The sequence below is a fragment of the Morus notabilis genome, unplaced genomic scaffold (assembly GCF_000414095.1).
Source record: "Morus notabilis unplaced genomic scaffold, ASM41409v2 Scaffold1211, whole genome shotgun sequence".
NCBI classification, from domain to species: domain Eukaryota; kingdom Viridiplantae; phylum Streptophyta; class Magnoliopsida; order Rosales; family Moraceae; genus Morus; species Morus notabilis.
Genome location: NW_010359501.1, coordinates 182,240 through 205,759, shown reverse-complemented (window position 1 = coordinate 205,759; position 23,520 = coordinate 182,240). Strand labels below are relative to the sequence as shown.

Genomic DNA, 23,520 nt, shown 5'->3' with positions numbered 1-23,520 from the left:
TGCCAGACACATAGGGCAAAATGGGAATTTTAGAATTACGGAATTCTAAAATTAAATACTCGAAAATGATTAATTGAGAATTAATTATTATTTAAATAATGCGATTATTTAAATTTGAATTTGAACACCTCTAGATTTATCCATTTAAACTTATTTGATAAGTTGTTCAATTTAGAATTCAAATTAATTTAAGTTTGACTTAAATTGGAATTTGAATTTGAGTCAAAATTGGACTACAGGATAAATGATGATTTTCTTTTCCTTCCCTATCTGATATTGGCGCCACACAGGGATGAGAATCCCCTTAGAATGGCCGGCCATATAGGATAGAGGAAAAGAGGAGATTTGGTTTAAAATTCAAATAGGAGATAATTAACAAGCTTTATCTTAGAGATAGAGATTGGATTCCTTCTAGAAGTTTGACTTCTACTCTATAAATACTATTTTTGAGACAATTTTCGGAATGGTTTTTTGCCCTAATTTTAGAGGTAGCCGAAATTTCTCTATAGAAATTTTGGAAACAATTTTTCAGCCCTGAGAGTTAAGGCTGGCCGAAATTCTCAAGAGAGAAAGGAAGGAAAAATTTTTCTCCAAAAATTTCACATCGTGCATGCGATGGTGTTTGTGGAAATTCGAGTGTTTATTGTAACCCGTTTTGTCTCATGTGTGCCCACACACACGTCTTCGTGGATTCTAGGAATTGACGTGGAAGACATTGGTTTTCTAAACACAAAGATTGGAGCAAGGACTGTTCGTGGTCAAAGAACTCAAGTTATCATCCGAGTCGGCTTCCAGGTATTTTTCCTAATTGAGTTCTTGATATATATAAGTTAATGAGATTAATTTATTCGTGCATAAATTAATATAATCTATAGAGTATCTCAAAAGTTTTATGAAAATTTTTGTTATACACGATCCGCCTCTTCCCCGCACCACCACGCTTCCGCACCCGGATTCAATCCGGGCAACCAACAAGAACAACGATTGATCGACATGTTGAGAAAGCACAAATCTTTATTGGGTTGGATGATTGCTAACATCAAGGGTATTAGCCCGTTAATTTGCTTCCATCAGATTCATTTGGAAGAAGGGACTAATCCACGACTCCCAAAGATGCCTGAATCCAACCATGAAGGAAGTAGTTAAGAATGAAGTTTTAAAATTATTGGATGCTGGCAGCATTTATCCCGTTGCTAATAGTGAGTAGGTTAGTCCAACCCAGGTAGTGCCAAAGAAACCAGGAGTTACTGTGGTGGAAGATGAGAAAGGGGCTCTAGTTTCCACAAAGGTCGTGACTAGTTGGCGCATGTACATTGACTGTCTCAAGCTTAACGCTGTCACTCGCGAAGACCATTTTCCACTTCCATTCATCGATCAAATCTTAGAACGTGTGGCAGGTCATCCCTTCTATTACTTTCTTGATGGTTATTCGGGGTACTATCAGATAGAGATACCTTTAAAAGATCAAGATGAGACCACATTCACATGTCCTTTTGGTAACTATGCCTTTTGGCGAATGCCATTTGGACTGTGCAACGTACCCGCCACATTTCATATGTGTATGATGAGCATTTTCAGCGACATGATCGAGAAATGCATGGATGACTTGACAGTATTCAGAGATTCATTCGACACATGTCTTCTCAACTTGGATGTCGTTATGCAAAGATGTGAAGAGAAGGGTCTCGTGCTCAATTGGTAGAAGTGTCATTTCATGGTGTCATCTGACATAATTCTTAGACACATTGTTTCTGAAAGAGGAATCGAGGTAGACCGTTCCAAGATTGACTCATTTTCAACCTACCCACCCCTAAGGTTGTTAAAGATGTTTGATCTTTTCTGGGGCACGCCGGATTCTACAAGAGGTTCATTCAGAACTTTTTATCTATAGCGAGACCACTAAGCAATCTCCTGGCAAAAGATGTTGTGTTCAACTAGACACAAGAGTGTGAGGACGCATTCCGAACACTCATGACTTCTGCCCCTATTATACAGCCACCAGATTTGAGTTTACCTTTCGAGATCATGTGTGACACAAGTAACTATGCTGTAGGGGCCGTTCTTGGTCAACGGAGGGAGGGGAAGCCTTTTGTTGTCTACTACGTAAGCTATACTCTGAATAGTGCTCAGATGAACTACTCAACTACTGAAAAAGAGTTGCTTGCTGTAGTATTTGCTCTCGAAAAGTTTCGTGCATATCTAATTGGTTCACCTATCACCATCTTCACAGATCATGTTGCCCTTAAGTACCTTCTCTCCAAAAAGGATGCTAAGGCGCGTTTAATTAGGTGGATCTTTCTTCTTCAGGAATTTGACTTGACAATCAAGGACAAGAAGTGAGTCAAAAATGTGGTGGTGGACTACTTATCTGGTCTTGAGTTTAATGATTCCGCTGAAAGTCCTGCTATTGGAGATGACTTCCCCGATCAACATCTTTTCACCGTCACTAAGATGCCATGGTATGCTCACATTGTTAACTACTTGGTGACGGGCGAGATTACACTTACCTAGAGTGTACAAGATAAGAGGAAGTTTTTGGTCGAGATTCGTAACTTTTATTGGGATGACCTCTATCCTTTTAAGTACTACCCCGACCAAATCATGAGATGATGCACCCCGGATGATGAAGTGTCTAGTGTCCTGAACTTTTGCCACAACGATGCATGTGACGGTCTTTTTTCTGTGAGGAAGACTGCCGCGAAGATCTTACAGTGTGGTCTCTATTGGCCCACTTTGTGCAAGGACACCAATGACTTCTGTCGTTCCTATGAGAGGTATCAAAAGCTAGGTGTTTTGTCCCGTCGCCATATGATGCCCCTGAACCCGATTCTCATGATCGAAATATTCGATTGCTGGGGGATAGACTTTATGGGACCATTTCCACCTTTTTGTGGATTCCCCTACATATTCCTTATTGTGGATTACATGTCTAAGTGGATAGAAGCCGTGGCATGCCGAATCAATAATAATACCACTGTTGTGAAGTTCTTAAAGGAAAATATGAATGCCGCGTAGCATTATCAGTGATCAAAGCACCCATTTTTGCAACAGTTCTTTTGAGTCTTTGATGCATAAGTACGATGTGGTTCACAAAGTTTCGACTGCCTATCACCCACAGACAAATGGCCAAGTTGAGTTGGCCAACAGGGAGATTAAGTAAATTCTAGAAAAGACGGTTAATCCTGATCATAAGGATTGGTCTATGCGCCTTCCAGGCGCACTTTAAGCATACCACATTGCTTACAAAACCCAACTTAGGATGTCTCCCTACCGGCTTGTCCTTGAAAAAGCATGTTATCTACCTATAGAGCTCAAACATAAGGCTTATTAGGCTACCAAAGCCCTCAACTTCGATCTCAGCGCTGTAGGTATCAATCGGAAGCTCCACCTTTCTGAAATTGAGGAGTTAAGGAACGATGCTTATGATAATTCTAGGATCTACTAGGTAAAAATGAAAGTGGCTTATAATAAGCAGATCCTGAGGAAGAACTTCGAGCTGAATCAGCGGGTTCATCTTTATGGTTCCCGTTTGCATCTCTGCCCTGGTAAGTTAAGGTCGCGGTGGACTAGCCCGTTCGTAGTGAAACGCATTTTTCCCAATGGTGCTGTCAAGGTTGAGGACCTGACCGATGGGGAATCTTCAAAGTAAATGGCCAGCGTCTAAAGAATTACTTAGAATGGATGAATCAGGTTGAAGAAATCATTTTCGACGACCCCATTTACCAGCCCTAAGTAGTTTGCTCACATCTCCTGTACCAGTTTTTCATTTTCTGTTTTCTTTGCTTCTTTTTACATTTTTTTTGTGTGTTTTCAGAGAATCATATCAGGAAGCTTAGGCTATGCTCATATGTGGAATGCTCATCGTCCATGTGTATTCTTTCTCTATATTTCCATAATTTTTTATACTGAGGATACTGTCTGATTTTGGTTGGAGGTGGTGAACATATTCATGCGTAAGAACGATTTTTGTCATGTTGATATTTGGGTTAAAATTTTTACGAAGTTATCTGAGTATGATTTCAAAATGATTGGTTTGAGTCGATTTTCGCTGTCTTGGTTACTAAGAAATGACTTCCAGAGTTTCTTTTTGCACGTGCTAAACCTTATGGTAAGATGAATGTTAATGCATGTCAGCTGAGAAAATTTTTGAGTTTAAGTGCTTGATTTTTAGTGAGTTAAGAGAGTAGAGAAAATGACTTTTGAACCATCAATGATCTTTTGAGCTAGTAAAATCACTGTTAGAACATCATTACATTATTAGTGGTATTCTTGGTGCATATGCCTGAGGGATGAATTTTGGGTTAGATAGGAATGATCTTATATAATAGCCTCATTCGTTATCTTTCATTAAAAAAAAATGAGCAAGAGTAACATTTCACAGATCCTGTAGTTTGGTTGTAATCACATTTGATGCTATATAGTTGTTTGTCAAAAGAACACCTTTCTACATTCACTTCATTATTACAGGTTGTCTCTTGCCAAAAAAAAAAGAAAAAAAAAGAAGAAAAAAAAAAGTAATTTATTTTCGTATACATTTTTTTGGCTCTTTGTTCGTTTTTGTAAATTTATGTTTGACCTGAATGAAATCCCAAAAGCTGGTTTGTGGTAAGAATGGTGGAATGTTCTAGTAGTTGATTAACCTATCTTTTGATCAATATTCGTTCGATTGTTTGTCCTCAATATTACCTTCCTCACACTGAACGTTAACTGTTCCATTTCTAACTCCATGAGAGAAAACCTTTGCACTTAAATATTTCTGACACCTGTGAGATCAATGAAGTTAAGACTTCTGCTTGGTGAATTTTTCAAAGTTGCATTTGTTTTGGTCATTGGTAAGAAGGTTATGGTTTGGAGAACACACACACGACTCTGGACTTATAACTGAAATAATCTTGACAGTATCTTTTGACTTCTTACTTGCACTTTGTTTGAAATACTCAGAAGACTAAGCTAGTTGAGACTCAAATTTTCTTTGTGACGTGATTTCTCTTGCGCTTCGATTGCTAAGGACTAGCAATAAGCTGGTTGTGGGTTGTGATAAGTGCATGAAAATGCACCTTAAATACGGCTTTTGATTTATATAATATTATATTTAAGCTTTAGTTAAACAATTGTATTATTTTTATTCGTAATATTTTTAATTAGAATTTGTTTAATTTTTGCTTAATTATTTGCAGATGAAAAGTAATATAAAAAGCTACACAAGAAAAGCCATAAAAGAAATCCTCCAACTGAGCCAAGCCTTTCAGCCGAGCCACACAAGCCGATCAGAGAGAGGGAGAGCCGCGCCGAGCTAGTTGAGCCGGCCAAATCGCATCAGCACCGTGGGCCCCACCGCCCCAGCTCTCATACGTTTCCCCATATTTCCTTGCGTGTGTCACCAACACCGCTTAGCCACCAGACCGCATCTCATTCACGCGCAATAATGAGCACGTTCCATCCCGGTCTCGCGTGGGTCCCACACCAGCTTAGTCCAGCTGACTGCCCACTCTTCCCGTGCCAGTTTTCCAACGTGGACCCTGCACCTACTCACGCCAGCCTGCCTTTCCTCTCCGCACCCACCAGCTATCCTTCTTTTTGACCTACGCCACCACATGCCAAACAGTCCGATCGCGATACGTGGCGAGCTGACTCCCTCTTGCCAATTGCATTGCGACACGTGTCTCCTTAATGTGCTGAGCCCGAATTTATTTCCCAAAATCAGAGCAAATTGCCCAATTTTCTCCTCAAATCATATATCTGATTTCTTTTAATTTATGTCTAATTTTATTTTGTTTCCTTTTCTTATGTAATTTTCTATTTTTATTATTTGTTTCCTTATTTGACAGGTAACCTCTAAACACTTTAAATAGGGGATTAGCCTAAGATTTTTGGAAGTTTTTAATCTTCAGTTTTATGTTGTCTTGCTGTCACACTCATATTTTCTCTCTAGAACTTGTGAGAATGTTTTGCAAGCTAGGTTAGAGTTCTCTTGGTGAGGTTAGAGATGAACTTTTGTTAAGTGACCCAATTCGGGGTTTTGATTCCTTGTGTTGTAAAGTTCAATATCCGATTCATTTATTTTTCAAAATATCGCTTGCTAATTTTTATATGAGTTCAGTCACACTTTTCTTATTTAATTCTGTCATGCACTATTTTTTCATTCAAATTATTTTATAAATTGTCTTTTACTGTAATATTGTCAAATTGATATATTGTCAATTTTGGATAACTTGTAATGATAATATTTTCGGAGTCAACATAGAGATTCAATTTATTCGATCCTTTTATTTTGTGAATCAAAACTTAAATTGGTGAAAGAAACATTAGGGATTCTCGACACCTTACCGTTTTTACTACTAAACTTTCTTCATACAAATTTTCTCCTTTTTATTTTATTTGCAACAACAATCTCAAAAACTCTTCTTTTTCTTTAATTCACTTGTTATTTATTTTTCTCTAACGCTCTTATTCTGGTAATCTTTCTTGTTTATTTTGTGACCTTTCTATGGATACGACCGTCCTTCTGAGCTACAATTGACCGCTTGTGAACAAAACTTTTGGGCGTGTTTTTGAGATTTTTGTTGCAAATAAAATAAAAAGGTGAAGATTTGTATGGAGAAAATTCAACAATAAAAGCGGCAAGGCATCGAAAATCCCCTATGTTTCATTCACAAACTCAAGTTTTGATTTTCAAAATAGAAGTATCGAGTAAATTAAATCCTTACGTTAAAATCACAAAGATTATTATTATCAGTTATTCAAAATGACAATATATCAATTTTATAATATTGCAGTAAAATACAATTTGTAAAATAATTTGAATGACAAAATAGTGCATTACAGAATTACATAAGAAAAGTGTGACTGAACTCATATAAAAATTGGCACACAATATTTTGGAAAATAAATGAAAGATAGATGAGATTTAATTCATTCGGATATTGAACTTTACAGCACAAGGAATCAAAAGTCTGAATTGGGTCACTCAATAAAAGTTAATCTCTAACCTCACTAAGAGAACTCTAGCCTCTTGCAAACATTCTCACAAGTTCTAGAGAGAAAATATGAGAGTAATAGCAAGACCACATAAAACTGAATATTACAAACTTTCAAAAACCTTAGGCTAACCCCCTATTTATAGTGTTCAGATGTTGCCTGTTAAAGAAGAAAAAAAAATAAAAATAAAAAATTACAAAAGAAAAGGAAACAAAATAAAATTACACATAAATTATGAGAAATCAGATATTTGAGAAGAAAATCGGGCAATTTGCTCTGATTTTAAGGAAGAAATTCGAGCTCAGCACATTAAGGAGACACATGTCGCAATGCAATTGGCAAGAGGGAGTCAGCTCGCCACGTGTCGCGATCGGAATGGTTGGCGTGTGATGGTGCGGGCCAGAGAGCAGGACAGTTGGCACGCGCGGAGAGGAACGACAGGCTGGCATGAGTAGGTGCAGGGTCTACGTTGGACAGCTGGCGTGCAAAGAGTGGGCAGTCACTTGGACTGAGCAGGCATTGGACCCACGCAAGACCAAGATGGAACGCGCTGATGATTGCACGTGAATGGGATGCACTCTGGTGGCTAAGCGGTACTGGTGACGCGCGCGAGGATAGCTGTGGAAATACGGGAGAGCTGGGGTGGTAGGGCGCACGGTGCTGATACGACTTGACTGGCTCAGCTGGCTCGGCGCGGCTCTCCCTCTCTCTGATCGGCTTATGTGGTTCGGCTGAAAAGCTTGGCTCAGTTGGAGGATTTCTTTTATGGCTTTTCTTGTGTGGCTTTTTACACTACTTTTCATCTGCAAATAATTAAGTAAAAATTAGACAAATTCCAATTAAAAATATTTTGAATAAAAATAATGTAATTGTTTAACTAAAGCTTAAATATAATATTATATAAATCAAAAGCCGTATTTAAGGTGCATTTTCATGCACTTATCCAGAACTACCGCGCGTTCCCACTTAAACTCGTACAAGGCACTGCCCCATATGAATTCATCCACCCATCGGGTCCTCTGCAAGACACAAGTAAAAGCCAGGACTAACCAATCCCGTGGTATGAGGCAATCACGCAGCCATACCCTATGTGCGACGTGTTCCCCCACAAGTGCAAGATACTGGCATATCAAAGGCATAGGAACACCCACTACGCTCGTCAACACAGTGGAAGTCCCGATAAAGGATGAGGGTACTATCCATCATGCAAACCCCTCACCAGTGCGGTAATTTCACCGATCTCCAAATCAAAGCCGACATTGCGTCGCTGCTGGTCTGACCAACCGATGCCAACTATCGCAGTTGATGCCGAATCACTGATGGGGTTGATCCAACATCATCCAACTACTCAAAACAATCTACCTCTAAAGGATTAACAACTTATGACATGAGTTCACCGGTCGACTGGTTCTATTCATCAATCAAATTATGACGACCCTCTTACGTGGCCGTCAACTTAAACATACTTAACATATTTTTAGACTTAAATTACTTGAAATAGCAGAATTTTTTTATTTTTTAAATAAATACTTAAAATATAAGAAAGAATAATTTCATAAATCATAGTAATAATTTCCTAAAATGAAATATTAAATTTCTTAAATCCTTTCTTAATTTCAACTAAAATAAAACCTTCTAAAATATTTTTTTTTTTGTCAAACTGAATGGCGTTTGAACTCTTGTTTCAAATACTCTTTACAAGCCTTTCTAAAACTAGCTAATTTAGACGAACCATCTAATATAACCTTAAACCGGATTTCATGGGAAATCTTAAATTCAAGTACTTCTTAAAGTCTTTTCAAAAGCAATCCTTTAAAATGCCATATTTAGAAATCCATATGTTTGTTGCACGAACTGTTGCAACATTTTAAAATTTAAATACTCAAGACTAGAGTTGTTAGCTACAACCTCGGTTGTCTTTAACATACATACGTATACATGCTTGAAACCTTTGAGTCATATATATACACAACTTAACTTAAATTAAAATCTTCTAAGACAATTTTAAATAAGTAATCGTTATAAATTCGTATTTCAAATACTTCTTGAAGCCTTTCTAAACTAAGGTTGTATAATTACAACTTCGGTCTTCAATAACATACAAACATATATACATGAATCTCGTGAATCATAAATACATAATTTTATTTAAACTTACTGCAGAAGGTTTATTTAATCTTCACCTTTCGTCCGCCACTCGCCACTGCCCGTTAAGAATTGCTACTAGGTTCCTTACCTAAAGATATTTGAATGAGCTTTCGCTCAGCAAGTAAGAAATCATTCTCGCAAAACATAACTTTAAAAACATTTAATAAAATATGTATGAGCCGATTATGTTTCATTATGAACTTATCTTAAGAATATATCATATATTTTATTATCTTTTCATTCTTATGGGCCCAAGTGTCCGTACTGGGTGCACACGATCAGCAGGTAGAGAGGGTTTGTAAAGTCCCCAACTACACCGTGACCCTAATTTAGCTCCTCATGTACTGAATGATTGCCTCCTCAGGGCTTAAATCCTCCCATAGGTTGAGAAGTTGGTATGACACTCTTCACTTAACATTTCACTTGACTTATTGTGTGTATACAGTATGACATATTACTATACAACAACACATTCTTAAACATAATCATGGTATGCAAATATTAATCATATTGCATGACCTTTCATATATATATATATATATATATATATATATACACACATATAATATGACAAATCATGATCATAGCATTTCTCAAATATAACATATCATGACATTACCTAGCATATAACTGATCATTCATTTTCGTAATTCGTTATACGTATGAAAAACATTTTAATTTGAAAACCATAGTTTTCATGCTCTAGGGGAGATTCCTACTTAGTTTTTTTTTTTTTTTTTCAGAAATGTAATTCACTAGCTCGCCACGTACTTAATTTCTTCAAATAATTCCTATGAAAATCACCCATTGAGAGTGTAAGATAACTTGTGTTATGCTATCAAATTTTAGCGTAATCGTAAAGGATTTAATCTTTCTTATAACATATTTCCTTTGCTAAGGATCATAAAAATCACAATTCTTATTACAAGGATTAATTAATCTAAATCCTCATAATCGTGTTTTTCTTTAATTGCCATTACTTATACGGACTGGATTGATAATTAATCAAATGAATAATTACTAATTATCAGGGCTAAGATTGATAATTAATTAATTTAATAATTATTTATTTATTTTAGACTATAATTGATAATTAATCAATTGAATAATTAATTAATTATCTTCACCATTAATCAATTAAATCACATATTTATATACTGAGTTCAAGATAAATCTTCACCTTCATATGATATGCTAGGCTCAACATAGAATTAAAGCCGCTTGATTCTAGAAGCGTTGGATAACTCGTTCTGCATTTCAATCAGTCAGTTTGATTCGCCTTGATCCGCGTGCGCCCATTTTGAACGACTTTTAACGGAATTGAATTAATTTGAACGGAGGTCACCATTACGTTCAACACGTCAAAATGAGTCAGGATATAGTCTTCCTTGTAGATCTAAACTTTGCATCTCGATTAAGAAACATTTGCGTTATTTGACACATATTTCCTGAACTTTTTTGATTCTACTCCTTAAACTTTTAATTTTAACAGTTACTAAATTTAACATTGTGATAAAGTACCTCTAAATCGATTGTCCCTCCATATATGTAACATGAACACATTCGAAGGAAGAAACTGAAGTTACGAAAGATGATCAAAGCATGACGCGTCTAAGTGCATGAGTTTCATTCCACATTTTAGCATCATTCCATAACATGTTAGTAAATTAGAATAATTTATCTCATAATTAAAATTCAGATCACAACCCATCAATTCTGTCTGAATTAGGGGAAAAAAAAAAACCTCCATATTCCTTCTTTCATCGTCGGTGGAACCAAATACGAGTCAAAGAAAAGGACGAAGCCTACATCACAATTAGCACCAACAAAATCTATAGACATCATTTTTGAACACGGAAATCAATCTTTCACGAATATTTTCATTTTTTTTCCTCGCCAAAAATAGCAAATTACCAACTCCAATATCAAGTCTGGGAGCTAGTTGACTCTGGTCCTTGTCTTGATGTGCTAGAGACAGTGTACAAAGAGTGCCGATGTGATCTCTCTCTCTCTCTCTCTCTCTCTCTCTCTCTCTCTCTAGGTTGAAAATTAGCAAGAGCATTATTATTTACAAAAGTCGACGGTCAACTTGAATAAAAACGCAATTTTAACCAAAATGAAGCAAATAATGAACGTCATTTTCTCTGTCCAAGCACAACTCAGGGATAAGTTATACAAGCCAGCAATTTTGAGCAGATCTGTCTTAGCTCCATTGACGGATCTGTCATAGAAACACTAGACAGTACGGCCCTCGCTTCTATTAGCCCGCCGGAAATACTCGCCAAAATCTCGTCTTCACTACCCATGAGAGATGCCATCATCTTAGCCCCAGCCATTTTTTCCTGATGAAAAATACAGCCATCAATTTAAGTTCATATAAGTCGGGCATTAACCAAGATGGATTACTCAGCAAAGCCTCAAAATCTAGGTGATACTCTGCTAATGAAACATGAACAAAGCGAAAACATCGAGCCATTTGTAAGAATTGTCTTAATACGAAAGTTTTCTTAATAAAATAACTTTCCAAAAACTTCAATTTGCAAAATAACTACGAAATGACCAAGAAATGACCAAGAACGACCCGGTCATTCTTTGTAGAAATGAACAGAGTTTATTTTTGCATAAGTTCACTTTGTAGAGTAGTCATTATAGTAAATTCCAGGAAAAAGACTCCCGTACAATCCATTGCTGAAATGCGAGATGACGAGCTTATAAGCAATAAACCAGAAGTTGAGTGGTAAACTAGGTTTCTATACCTTCTCTGAACCTTTTTCAAGAGCTTTCAGGGAGAGTTTGAGAAGATCACATGCATAAGTACGGACAGCAGACTTCAAATGATAGACTGCTGAAAAGAGAACTTGGAGGCATGCAGCTCTAATATCCGATTCTGTTATTGCCTGCATATCATTGCACCCTTAATTTCAGGAATGAGACGGGACAACGAGCGACTTCAAGAGTAGACCCTGAGGCAATAAGCATGTAATTATTGGTAAACCAAAATACCTCGACAGAAGAAATGAGACGAGGAAGGGCTTTTTTAGCAAGACGCTTCTTCCCAGAATCAGGAATTTTTTGACAAGCACTGATGAGAACATTGGCCATGCACAAACGAAATGAGAGAGGAAGTGGCGCCCCAAACATGCGCATTTGCCCACCAAACTGGGAGGTTGAAACAGGTTCTTTCTTATCGGACGTAAGTTGACTGATCACGTAATCAAGGACAGGCCCATTCTTCTCTTGGTTGGAGTCTGTAATTGATTCTGAAACTTGTAGGTCGGCACATATCATTAGTGCAAGACAATCAATGCAGCCATGTTGTGCTCTGGAAACTGAAGAAAATATAAAGACATCAAAGTAAGCACTAATAAGATTCTAGCTTAGTTTTGGGAATCCAAATATTTGCATACCTTCATCCTCGTCCAGAGAAGGCCATAATAACACTTTCTCCAGTGATTTTCGTACTTCAAGCATTGCAGGCTGAGAAAATGAAGCCCTGCCTCTGACCTTGAACCATCAAGAGTGCAGTAAAAATGATGGGTAGTACATAGAAGTAAACAGATGAGAACCAAAGCAACAAAGAAATGAGGTATGCGAATGCAGATAATGACTGAGAAAAGCGATAATTACCACAAGGGAGGTGCAAACCGAAAACAAACAAGTTTTTATCTTTAGTAACTCTCGAGAATTTGCAGCATGTTCTAGCTGAGAGGCAACAATAGGTATGAGCACCTGGGGGAAAAAGAAACTACATCAGTGAAAACAAAACACAAACGTGAGAGATACAATGCCAATAAGAATAACAGTAAGAATCTTCCTGGAAAAGGCGAGGAAAGTGAGCAAATACAAAGGTGAAGTCAATATTATATACTTGAGGATGAATTCGCCCACAGAGCTCAGCAGCCAGTTTGCGTACGTCTTCAAATTCAAACTTGTCAAATGCCCTGAAATAATAATAATAAAATCGTATGAAATAGGAAAAACATCAGAATTCCCATTTAGCTTTGAAGTTTCATGACATTTCTGTGATGAATCAACCTTTTGAAAAGGAGAGAAGCAACAGAGTCATGACCAAAGATCTTGACATCCCCATGATCTGGAATCAAAAGGAATAAAAATACAAAATTAACAAAAAGGATTAAGAAACCATCCCAGAGAGGGAAGGAGTATCAGTCAAAGAACTTGTAGGTTTATGTGGGAATCAAAAAGAACAATACCATTGGTAAAATGATCCCCAAGTACGCGCACAAGAATAAGACATCCATAGCAATGTATGTGCACATGTGAGAGAGAGAGCATAAAAGGTAGATAGAAAGCTGAAAAAAAGAAAGGTAGCTTGATGAACAATACCTTGATTGATGAGTTGGCCATACATGACAGACGAATTAAGGTCATTAAAGACACTTAAAGGAAGCGTCCTAATAATGAGTAATGGGCAAAGGTGCTCAAACAGCAATTGCTGCATATTTGCAGGGTCATCACTTGCATACGTTCTGCTCACCTCCATACTGCGAAAAGAAAATTGAAAATGGGAAAACACGAACTACCATGAAATTGAAAACTAAATAAAATTGTTTATCCTTCGAGCTATTATAGTTTCAAACTAACAGGTGATACATATTCAAGACATCCAGAATTTTTATTTTTTTAAGTTATCATGGTTATTTTGTGGCATATTCTTAATATGTTGGACACAAAAAATCCAAAACTTTTCAGATTTGGAAGGAAAAGAAAAAATTGTGAATCACCAGATTCTGCACATGCTCTATTAGTGCTGGAGATGTGTTCAAGTCCCAAAAGGAGCAAGTTTGTTAAAATTAAGAAATGACTCATGAATTCATGGTTACTTCTGTGCTACTTGGGCAGAAACTTCAGTTATGTAACGGCTATTTCAGTTCAATCACTACTTCTAACTCAATGCATCTAAACTACAAAAGATGAATTACTAAAAAGCTAGATAGAGGCGTGTAATACAATTAAATGCATATCTATAACGATAAGATCAATGACTTACTCCATCTGTGCTTTTGTATGCAGCAAAACGTGATAGAGGACTGTATCAGCAGCTTCTGCCAGGTGGCTACTTATATGACTTAAAAACCTAACAATAGTAGCATTTGAAGGATGTGCAAACATCTTGCCAATCAAAGGTCCGATTAGGGTGTCCCAGTTATGAACCTACAATATTAAAAAAGAAAAAAAATAAGGAAGTTAAAATTTTTAAACAAGAAAATTTATTGTTCTCTCACATAATCTTCAAGTCTTGACATCATGTCAAATAAAAAAGAAGCCCTCAAACTGAAACTTTAAAATGAGATTCGCATATTAAGAGACTGAAAATTCGCAAGACAATTAAGAAAATTAGTAGTCTAGACCAAGGTTTAAAATTGCGTAATTGGGTACTAAGGCGTTTTGTCTTGTGAGGCAATGCATAAGCCTCGTAGCATTTTGAGGCGTAAGCCTCAAAATAAACCATAAAATAATTCAAAAATATGCAAAATCAAGCAATTTAAAGTAAAAGTTATAAATCATACTTAACACCATAAAAAAAATTATAACACAACAAAAGTCATTAAATCAAAATAATTATTCTTGATTTTTCTTTTCTCCCTGTTGAAATATGCAGATTCTTCTCATGAGATTAGTCAACTTTCTGCTTTATGTCTAATGTAAATAGGCTTGATTTGTTTCCTATTTTACTTGTACAGATTAGTCAAAGAATGTACATTAGGAAAGATAGAATTAGGAAAGTTAGCTGTATTTTACTCTTTCCTGTTTTTCATTATTCTTTCCGATTTTTCTTTCTTGTATTCGGCTATTAATAGCCTGTAATTCTTGGTGATGAATAAGAAAAAACTGAACTATTTTTTCTTCACTCCCTCTTATTTTTAGCAATCTAGGGGGTTTTTTTTTTTTAAATCTGCACCCTTGCCTCTTGGTCATACCAACGTCATTCTTCTAGAATTCTTTACATTTTTCTTTTTTATTGGGCTGCTTTTGGCTGATATGAGTTTTGGCTTGGGCCTTTATATTAATTTCAGCTCCAAATAGTGAAAAACGTGAAGGCCACCGCTGAGGCGGCCTTGAAACGCCAATTCACTTACAGAGAGGCATGCGCCTCTTTCTTTCCTCGTGAGGCGTGTGCCTCAACGCGTTTTTCCAGCGCCTCAAAGCACACCTCCCATTGCGCAATTTTAATGACTGGTCTAGACCAAATACTTCAAAGAATGTGTGTGTGTGTGTGTGCAATCCAGCATAAAAACAAAAACTTTTGAACTACTATTTCACGAATGTTTACTAGATGGTCTATAAATCTTAGGTGCTAAGACATATGTGTCGTTGCGTATGTGCGTGCAACAGAGAGCATAAGAACTGCTTTTACAGTGGAGGCTGGAGTGACTGATTAGTGCGAAGATATTACACGACATTGACAAGCATAATATTGTTTTCTGAAGACCAATAATGCAAAAAATTATAAAATTACTCTTACACTTCTTGACCACTCTGGAATCAGCTTGAGTACTTGATCATTCTCCAACTTCGATCCTGGAATAGAGTACAGAGTGGTCATCTTTGGGAATAAAGAAACACAAGCTGTTGAGCATCAATACTATGCTCTATTAGTCACCAAAATGAAGGTAGAGAATAAAATTCTGGTGTACAATTGAAAGTCCTAAGATTCAAAAGATTTCAGGCAATTCAAAAGATTTCAGGCAATAAAAATCTGATGCAAGAGTTAGGAATCATATAGAAAGTATGATTTCAGGGGTAAATACAATCTAGAACTTAGAAAATAGTTACATATATGCATTAGAATATGTATAGAGAAGAACATTAATTTCTCCAGTTTCTATGTCCAATGTTGATACATTATACCTGCTGGAGAAACAGAAAAAGAAGAGAAAAAACTTGATGTGCGATTCAATTACCAATAAAACACATACCGTCCCATCCATCTCCTACACCTTTCTGGAGATCGGGGTCATGGCAAATGTTTCTGCGTGGAGGGTGTGTAAAATCAGCAGCTTGGAATTTTATCATAATTTCAAAAACAATGCTCATATTTAACTTTGACGATTGAAGGAACTTAGAAGAAGACGAGAGGAAGGTACCCTAAACAGTCAAGCAGCAGGCATATTACTTCTGCACTCTGGTTATGATATTTGAGCACCTGAACAAGGGCATCAGAAGAGTACGATTGCACTCTTTCATCCAATGAGTAAACAAGCGGAACTAATGATGGCAAAATAAGGGAAGGATCTGCAAGAAGAATAAGAACAATTTCATTAACTGCGGATTACCATAATCAAAGGTAAACCTTCAGTAATAAGCATAAGAACTTGAAAATTGAGCGCAGGACAGGATCACTACTACATTCAAAAGATAAATCCTCCGCAAGAGAGTTTCACTAGAGGAGAGGACCATCCAGCTACAAATCCAATTATATCAAGACTTCTAGAATGAAAATAAAAAGACTCGGTGATTAAACGGAAAATACCAAAACCCTTTCCAAAAATCACAACATATAATGGCCAAATGAAACGCAGTTGGCCAATTAAAAGATGCAAATAATGGATAGAACTAGAACCAACTTGAATGAAATGAAGAAGATTGGAGCTGTTAAATTTATTTCCCCCAATCCTATTATCCTTGATTTGATATTTGATCATGTGCTTTTACCAGTTTCTAAGCAAGTTAGCTCTACATTTTTAGACACTATCAAACTAACCAATCATCGGAAGCAAATTGGACACTTGCTCACGGATTGCTGGTTCTTTATCTTCAAGACGCTCAAGTAAATGATGTGCTATATCCTGCCTGCAAGGTTCATATGAAAAAAATATAATGACAACATCAATATCAACAGTAGAAAGCATAAAAATATTAAAAGTTAATATTAACTAGTAGGCCATTATAATACCGTGACGACTGAGAAAGTACAGTAGTTGTATCTGGTGAAATGCAAATTAGTTCTTGTATAACTTCAATTGCATTCTTCCTTTGTTGAACAATTCCAGAAGAAAGGCGCTTCAGAACTTCTTCAAGGCAGTGGCTGCCTTTGCTCCTAAAGAAAACCAGGAATCACAAACCATATTTCAAAAACCAGGTTCATAACCTAAAAAAGACTCGTCATCTAGCATTCAAGTAGCAGGAGGAAGAATAACAAAAATTACGTCAAGCAGTATTCTGCCAAGAGCATAACCACAGCCCTAGCCGTGCCATCTTGCTCGTCTAGAAGGTTAATCAGCAGTGGCAGCACCATATCAGTCTCCCCAACATAAGTATGACTACTTTCGGATGAAAGATGTGGCTTGAAGATGACTGCCTTTAATATGCATACAACAGCGTCTATCACATCTTCATCAACAGAATGGAGCTTCAAATGGGAAAAAGAAATGTTAGCACGTCCACAACAATGGTTCTATTTAATAACTTGTATCCTATTCAGAAATGACTAGAAAGTTTGTGAAAATAGTTTGTTTCCCAATTCCGTTATGCACTAAACAATCAAATGCGGTTAATCAAGCTATCACAATTTTCAAAAGGTAAAAATCATTACAATGGGTAGAGTGATCATCTTACTCATTCTCTCAAAGATAAATCAAAAGCAACATAAGTGAACAATCAATCAAACATTCTATAAAAAACATACATTACTCTCCTTAGGAAATACTACAACTTTTGGCTTTTCTTGTACAGAAAATAAATGAAAAACAGGCGACTTTCATGATGTAGACCACTACTACCTGTGGTAAAATAACATGTGATATCCGAATTCCATATTCAGAAACCACACTTTCAAATTTATTCCTGTCAAATCGCCCCAACAGAAGGCATAGACAATTAAGAAAAAATTTTCTGGTCTCAGCAGCACTCCCCTTATTCTCAGAATGCCCTCCCACATGATTATCTGAGTAAAACTGCAAAAAGACCGACATTAATTAGGTAATTATATGGTATCAGAAACCTAACAGCATAACGACAGTAGAACAAATGAAAAGGAAGATAACGGGCTGTTCAAACACGAAAAATGAAGGGGGAAGGAAAAACAGCCAGTAAGTTGAGATACTTTTTAAGAAGCGCATCTTGGTATTTGAGTGAACATGAACATCACTGAAGATTGTTAAATTCAGCGTTTGCTTTATCTGACCTGGAGTCCCGATAAGTACTGTTCCAATAATTCCTTGTAACGATGAGAAAATTTGTGATCTTCTAAGCGAAGTAGCAAACTGTAATGCTTCCAGCAGGAAGATAGCAGCAATGCTCCAGTCTTGATGGAACCTGACTTTGATTATGCAAACATGCAAACCACAATGCACGGATGATTAGACATCATAAAGCATATTTATGCAAGTAAAAGCGTATCTTGGTTAGAGGACTGCATCAACCTGAAGATGGTCATAGTGGTGTTTAATCTCTTGTAGCCACTTGAGCACTTTCTCCAATCCTTTGACATGCAGGGGTCGACTTTTTTGGTTCCACTGTAGTTCATAGTTAAAGGGTCAATATGATTAAAGATCAAAAGAATATCTTGTAAAAAAAAATGAGGTTTTATTACAACAGTATCTCATGTTTATGCACCATAATTATCATTTACTCACAGTTTTACAATCTCTCTTTAGAAAATTAAAACCAACGTGAATTCGAAGTAAATAAAAAGAAAAAGAACAATAATAATTATAATAAAAAGAGGGGGAACATATATGGATTATTAAAAGGTTTCAACTTACAGCGAGAAGTTTTTGTACCAAATGAATAACTTCCTCCAAGTGATCCCAAAGTAAATTTTCAACTCCTTTATTTGAAACATCAGACAATTTATTTTCTTTCTTATCTCCACTGGAGGCTAGTGCTACCCATCGATTTGGTGCATTCAAATCCGATGATTTTGGCCTGTTGCTCGGAACTGTAGGAACCTTTGTCAAAGATTCAGTAAGAACTAAAACACAATCAGCAGCAGACACTGCTAGGCGAGATGGAAGCTCAAATCCATCCAGCAAAGAACTACCAAAACAAGCAGATGAAAAGATCAGAAAAAATAAGAAACAAGCAAATCAACAAAGCAGATAAATAGTCCCAACATGTATTAAAGTAACAATCACAACAATTTTCATTAATATCAACTCTGATGGAGATAACTCAATCCTAAAGAAGCTTGTACCTCCCTTTATGTGTAATGCATGAGAGACACGGAATACACGTGGAAAATATCTTCAAGAAATCAATATGCCCCTGATTTATTCCTGTCATTGAATAAATAAATAAATAAATAAAATTAAACCTTAATCCAAAGAAGTCCACCATTTTTAATCCACAATCATAAATATGCTTTCCAACTACTCAGTCCAAAATTCATAGTTACCACACTCATAAACATGTTTACACACAATCGAAACTTTTCAATTCTTTTTGAGAGAAATAGGGACATAGATTACCGTTCATTGAGAATTGATCAGAAGCACTTTCATATTCCACAAGTCCACGCACAAGGGTACACCATCCAAGGGCTATAAAACGATCATCTTTGGTGACAATAATCTTGGCGAGATTTGTCGCTATGGCTTGGAAAATAAATTCATCTTGGAATAGCCAGTTGAGAAGGATCATAGTTTGGCCTCCATGTGAATGCTTCACATCCTTGGACTTCAAAGACTGTTTTTGATATTTCAATTAGGAGCAAAATGATGCAGCGGGATGGATAGAATAATATTTTACCGGCCTAACCCGAACAGATTACGGGACTCAAAGGTCCAAGTCTACCTAAAAGAAAACCCACAAGGGGAAATCCCCAAATTGGAGAGAAAACTAAACTTTGTATTTAATTCTCAAAATATTCAAGCCCCTTAATACAATAGCTTAAATGGTTATTTATAGTCCACTTACAAAACGATAACAAAATAATAACAAAGATAAACAACATAATAGTAACAAAACTTAGCTAAATTAATAAGCTAAAATAAACGACGTATGAAGATATAAAAAACGAGTACTTATGCCTAAATCTCCCTACATCAAAAATTAAGCATAATAATTACACGAAAAGAAAATCAAAAAAACTTCAATTAAGTAAAATTTGAGCATGAGAACATTATCCAACGACTCGTTGTTAGGATAATGATGCGAAATTGGGAGCAAATTTAAGCGTAATATTTACATCAGAATTAAAGCAAATAAACTTTAATTAAATTTAATTTAAGCTAATTCCATATCTAATACCATACATTTTTAAGGATGGGAAGAAGGATATACAATGACTCGTTCTTGGGATAATTACGTGAAAAAATTAGGAGCAAAATTAGGCAAATAATTACACGAAAATTAAAGTGAATACACTACACCTAACTTAATTTAAGAAAAATTCAGGTGCAGTCCGTACATTTTCAAGCATGGGGATGTGAATATCATCCAATGACTTGTTCTTTGTATAATTACGCGAAATTAGGAGCAAAATTAAGCTTAATAATTACATGAAAATTCGAGCAAATACACTTCAATATATTAAATTTGAGCCAATTCCAAATCTAATACCATACATTTTCAAGCAGGGGAATGAGAGTAACATCCAAAGACTCGTTCTTTGGAAAATTAAGTGAAAATTAGGAGCAAAATTAGGCAAATAATAACACGAAAATTAAAGCAAATACACTACAATTGCATTAATTTTAGCAAAATTCAAGTTATGTCCGTACATTTTCAAGCATGGGAACGAGAATCTCAGCCAAAGACTCATTCTTTTCCGCAGCGTCCTTGACGTACTTATGAAGAAACCAGAGAGAGTCATCCAATGAACCTGAACAACAAAAACAAAAATCAAATCCAAAAATTAAAAATTAGACAAAAAAAAAATGAAAACGAAACTAAGAACTTGAGGAGATAATTGAAAATTCGCAGTGAGATTTCTGAAAGGAAAACGAACCAAGAGAAGGCCTGGTTCGGGGTTCGGAGGAGGGGCGGGAAACGGCGTCGTAGAGCTTTCTGGGGCGAGCACTGAGAAGAGTGTTCATTACTCGCCCAAGCGTCACCGAAACCATTGACTCTCCGGAGTCAGATTTCAACACGAAATCTTCGTCTTCTTCCATTAGAATCGGAGAATCTCTTTAGGGTTTTCTGCAAGTTTTTTGTTTCGCGGGCTCTGCTTCTCTGGAGTAGTCTCGAAGAAATGAAGAGGAAAGAGTAGACTACTACTCAATTCCCAACAAACTATCACCGCATAAAGATTTTAGGATACCCGTTCACTTCGATGAGTATTTAATTTGAGTTGAAATATGATTTTATGTGAGAATTTTTTATTATAATAAAAAAGTTAGATGTGATTATTTATGAGAATTTTTTACTGTAATAAAACTCGAATCAGCGAAATGAACGGGCCTTATGACCTCACAACAAATCATAATTGCTTGCATTATATTTTTAATATTTTTATTAACTATCCTAACTTTATTTGTTTTTTTATAAAGATCCGTGAGAGTGTCGTTTGATGATAGGAATTATTTTATATAATCGATCATATCGCGACCGCTTAGGTTATTTTTCCTTTCTTTAATTTTGCATTATTTCAGTCAATTTAGAGGATGTTTTTTTGTCCTTTTTGAGTTAGGTGACTTGAGTGTAGATTTCTCGTTTAGTTCGCTGATTCTAATTTTTAATTTGAGTTTATATGTGATTTTATGTGAGAGCTTTTACTGTAACAAAAAAGTTAGATGTGATTGTTTGTGAGAGCTTTTTACTGTAACAAAACTCGAATTCTAAACTCGAATCAACGAAATGAACGGGGCCTTTAAGTTGAGTTTGAGTTATAACTTGAGTTTGTACTTGGTTGTGTACATTTGAGTTATGGTTTGAAATAAGAATCTTTTTGAGTTTATGTTTGAGTGAGTCAAAACTTAAATTTGTATGTAGACAGTATTTTAATAAAAACTCAATGCTAATAGAAAATTTTAATAGGGTATATGGGTGGGGTTTTATTCGTCTTTTCGTTGTCAATGCATAGAAAAAAAAATCATCTCAATCAAAATTAAAACGAAAAAGTTAAAGCATTTTTAAGAATAAAAAAAATATTGTTCATTAATTTGAGCTTGAGTTTTTAAACTCGAATTGAAGGGAAAACTTGAACTCGAGTTTTAGTCTCAAACTCGAGTTCAAACTTAAAAGAACATGAACTTAAATAAAGTTGTAACTTGAGTTACTTTTTTTGAATTTTTAACTCAAGAATGGGGCTGCCGAACAGCCCCTTAATTTATCGAATCTAACTTTACAATATTTACATTTCAGTTATTTAATTTCCTTACAATTATCAGTTCAAAACTGGCGAAGTTATGTACTTTTTTCTATATTTAACTCCCTTACAGTTGTCAGTACTGTAATGGCTAAACTTTTAATTCTCTATTAATCAATTTTGCAATTTAATTTATTATTTTAGCAGCTAATCTAGTTTACGCACATTTTCTTCATATAACCTACATTACTGTTAAATAATTACAGTTATTACCTATAAACTAGAGATACTAAACTTTAAACTAGAGGTGTCAAACGTGCCGTGTCAGATCGGCACGGCACGTCTCACCTCAGGCATGCCTCGGGCTTGGGCCGGGCCAGGCATGGACCTGAATAGTTCAGGGTCGTGCCTGGGTCGGGCTTGAGGGAAGACCCTCAGGCCTAGCCCTAGCCTAGGACCTTGTCTGTAAGGGCTAAGGCTGGGCTCGGGCCTAGGCCCTTCACGGGCCGGCACTAGCCCTTTTAATATTTATTGCAATATTTAATGAAAAAATGAAATATATCATATGTCCCTAAAAAAATGTAATTTTATTGAATTGAAGTAATACGAATAAGTACACATAAATGACTACATCATTAAAAACCTTGTCAAGTAAAACCCGTGGTGAGATGTGGCCAAATTGCTTCCAGAGGATTCTGTTATGTCTAAGTTTGAGAAATATTATTGAACTATATCATCTGCATAGTGTTTATCAAGATGGCTAGTACCCCCACCTCTTTTGTTAGAAAGGTGTTTTTTTACAATATTTACATACCGCACGCATTTCAACTTCACCTGATTTTGGATTAGGTCATAGCTCATCGGTGAAATGTTGTCATGCAAGAGTAGTTCACGGTGTTTTTCCTTTGACACGTTCTCCAACTTCCTCGTTGTACACCGATTGATTATCAACCAGAACGTTATCCAGTTCAGTGGGGTTGGACTTGTGCATCAACATTTCATCCTCATAAAATGGTTGATCTCCAAGATCAGGGAATCAGGGAAATTTCCTTCCACCATATTTTGTAAAAACCATAAATTAATGTTAACAAAAGGGTTTATAAACAATAAACAAGGTAAGTAAATATTAAATATAAACAAAATATTTTACAAAAAATAATGAGAACAATACTTTAGTACCT

At 36.0% G+C, this 23,520-nt stretch overlaps 1 protein-coding gene across 3 annotated transcripts; it reads right to left on the bottom strand.

Moving 5' to 3' along the window:
• Positions 1–10,970: 10,970 nt before the first annotated feature.
• LOC21390371 lies at positions 10,971–21,292 on the bottom strand. 3 transcript variants are annotated; one of them, XM_024163351.1, is made up of 23 exons: positions 21,041–21,292; positions 20,814–20,914; positions 19,560–19,776; positions 19,286–19,367; positions 18,855–19,128; positions 18,513–18,605; positions 18,275–18,409; positions 17,871–18,044; positions 17,298–17,500; positions 17,045–17,188; positions 16,853–16,941; positions 16,236–16,383; positions 16,068–16,120; positions 15,608–15,669; positions 14,138–14,301; positions 13,474–13,631; positions 13,162–13,219; positions 12,995–13,067; positions 12,754–12,855; positions 12,534–12,630; positions 12,130–12,455; positions 11,883–12,023; positions 10,971–11,468 (listed from the first exon to the last, which is right to left on the bottom strand). In XM_024163351.1, exons 1-23 carry the CDS (start codon positions 21,201–21,203, stop codon positions 11,286–11,288), a joined length of 3,240 nt encoding a protein of 1,079 aa, XP_024019119.1. In that variant the 5' UTR covers positions 21,204–21,292; the 3' UTR covers positions 10,971–11,285. The 3 variants fall into 3 exon arrangements, with proteins under 3 accessions (XP_024019119.1, XP_024019120.1, XP_010092988.1); XM_024163352.1 differs by having other exon boundaries at positions 12,130–12,386; XM_010094686.2 differs by having other exon boundaries at positions 15,614–15,669.
• Between the last annotated feature and the right edge of the window lie 2,228 nt (positions 21,293–23,520).

What these genes read in the sequence shown, in the direction of transcription:
- LOC21390371 (XM_024163351.1), bottom strand. Translation starts at nt 21,203, where the DNA reads ATGGAAGAAGACGAAGATTTCGTGTTGAAATCTGACTCCGGAGAGTCA. An exon ending in TGCATTACACATAAAGGGAG is followed by an intron (nt 19,129 to 19,285) that starts GTACAAGCTTCT and finishes TTGTTTTGGTAG; the next exon opens with TTCTTTGCTGGATGGATTTG. An exon ending in TTGGCAGAATACTGCTTGAC is followed by an intron (nt 17,189 to 17,297) that starts GTAATTTTTGTT and finishes GGTTTTCTTTAG; the next exon opens with GAGCAAAGGCAGCCACTGCC.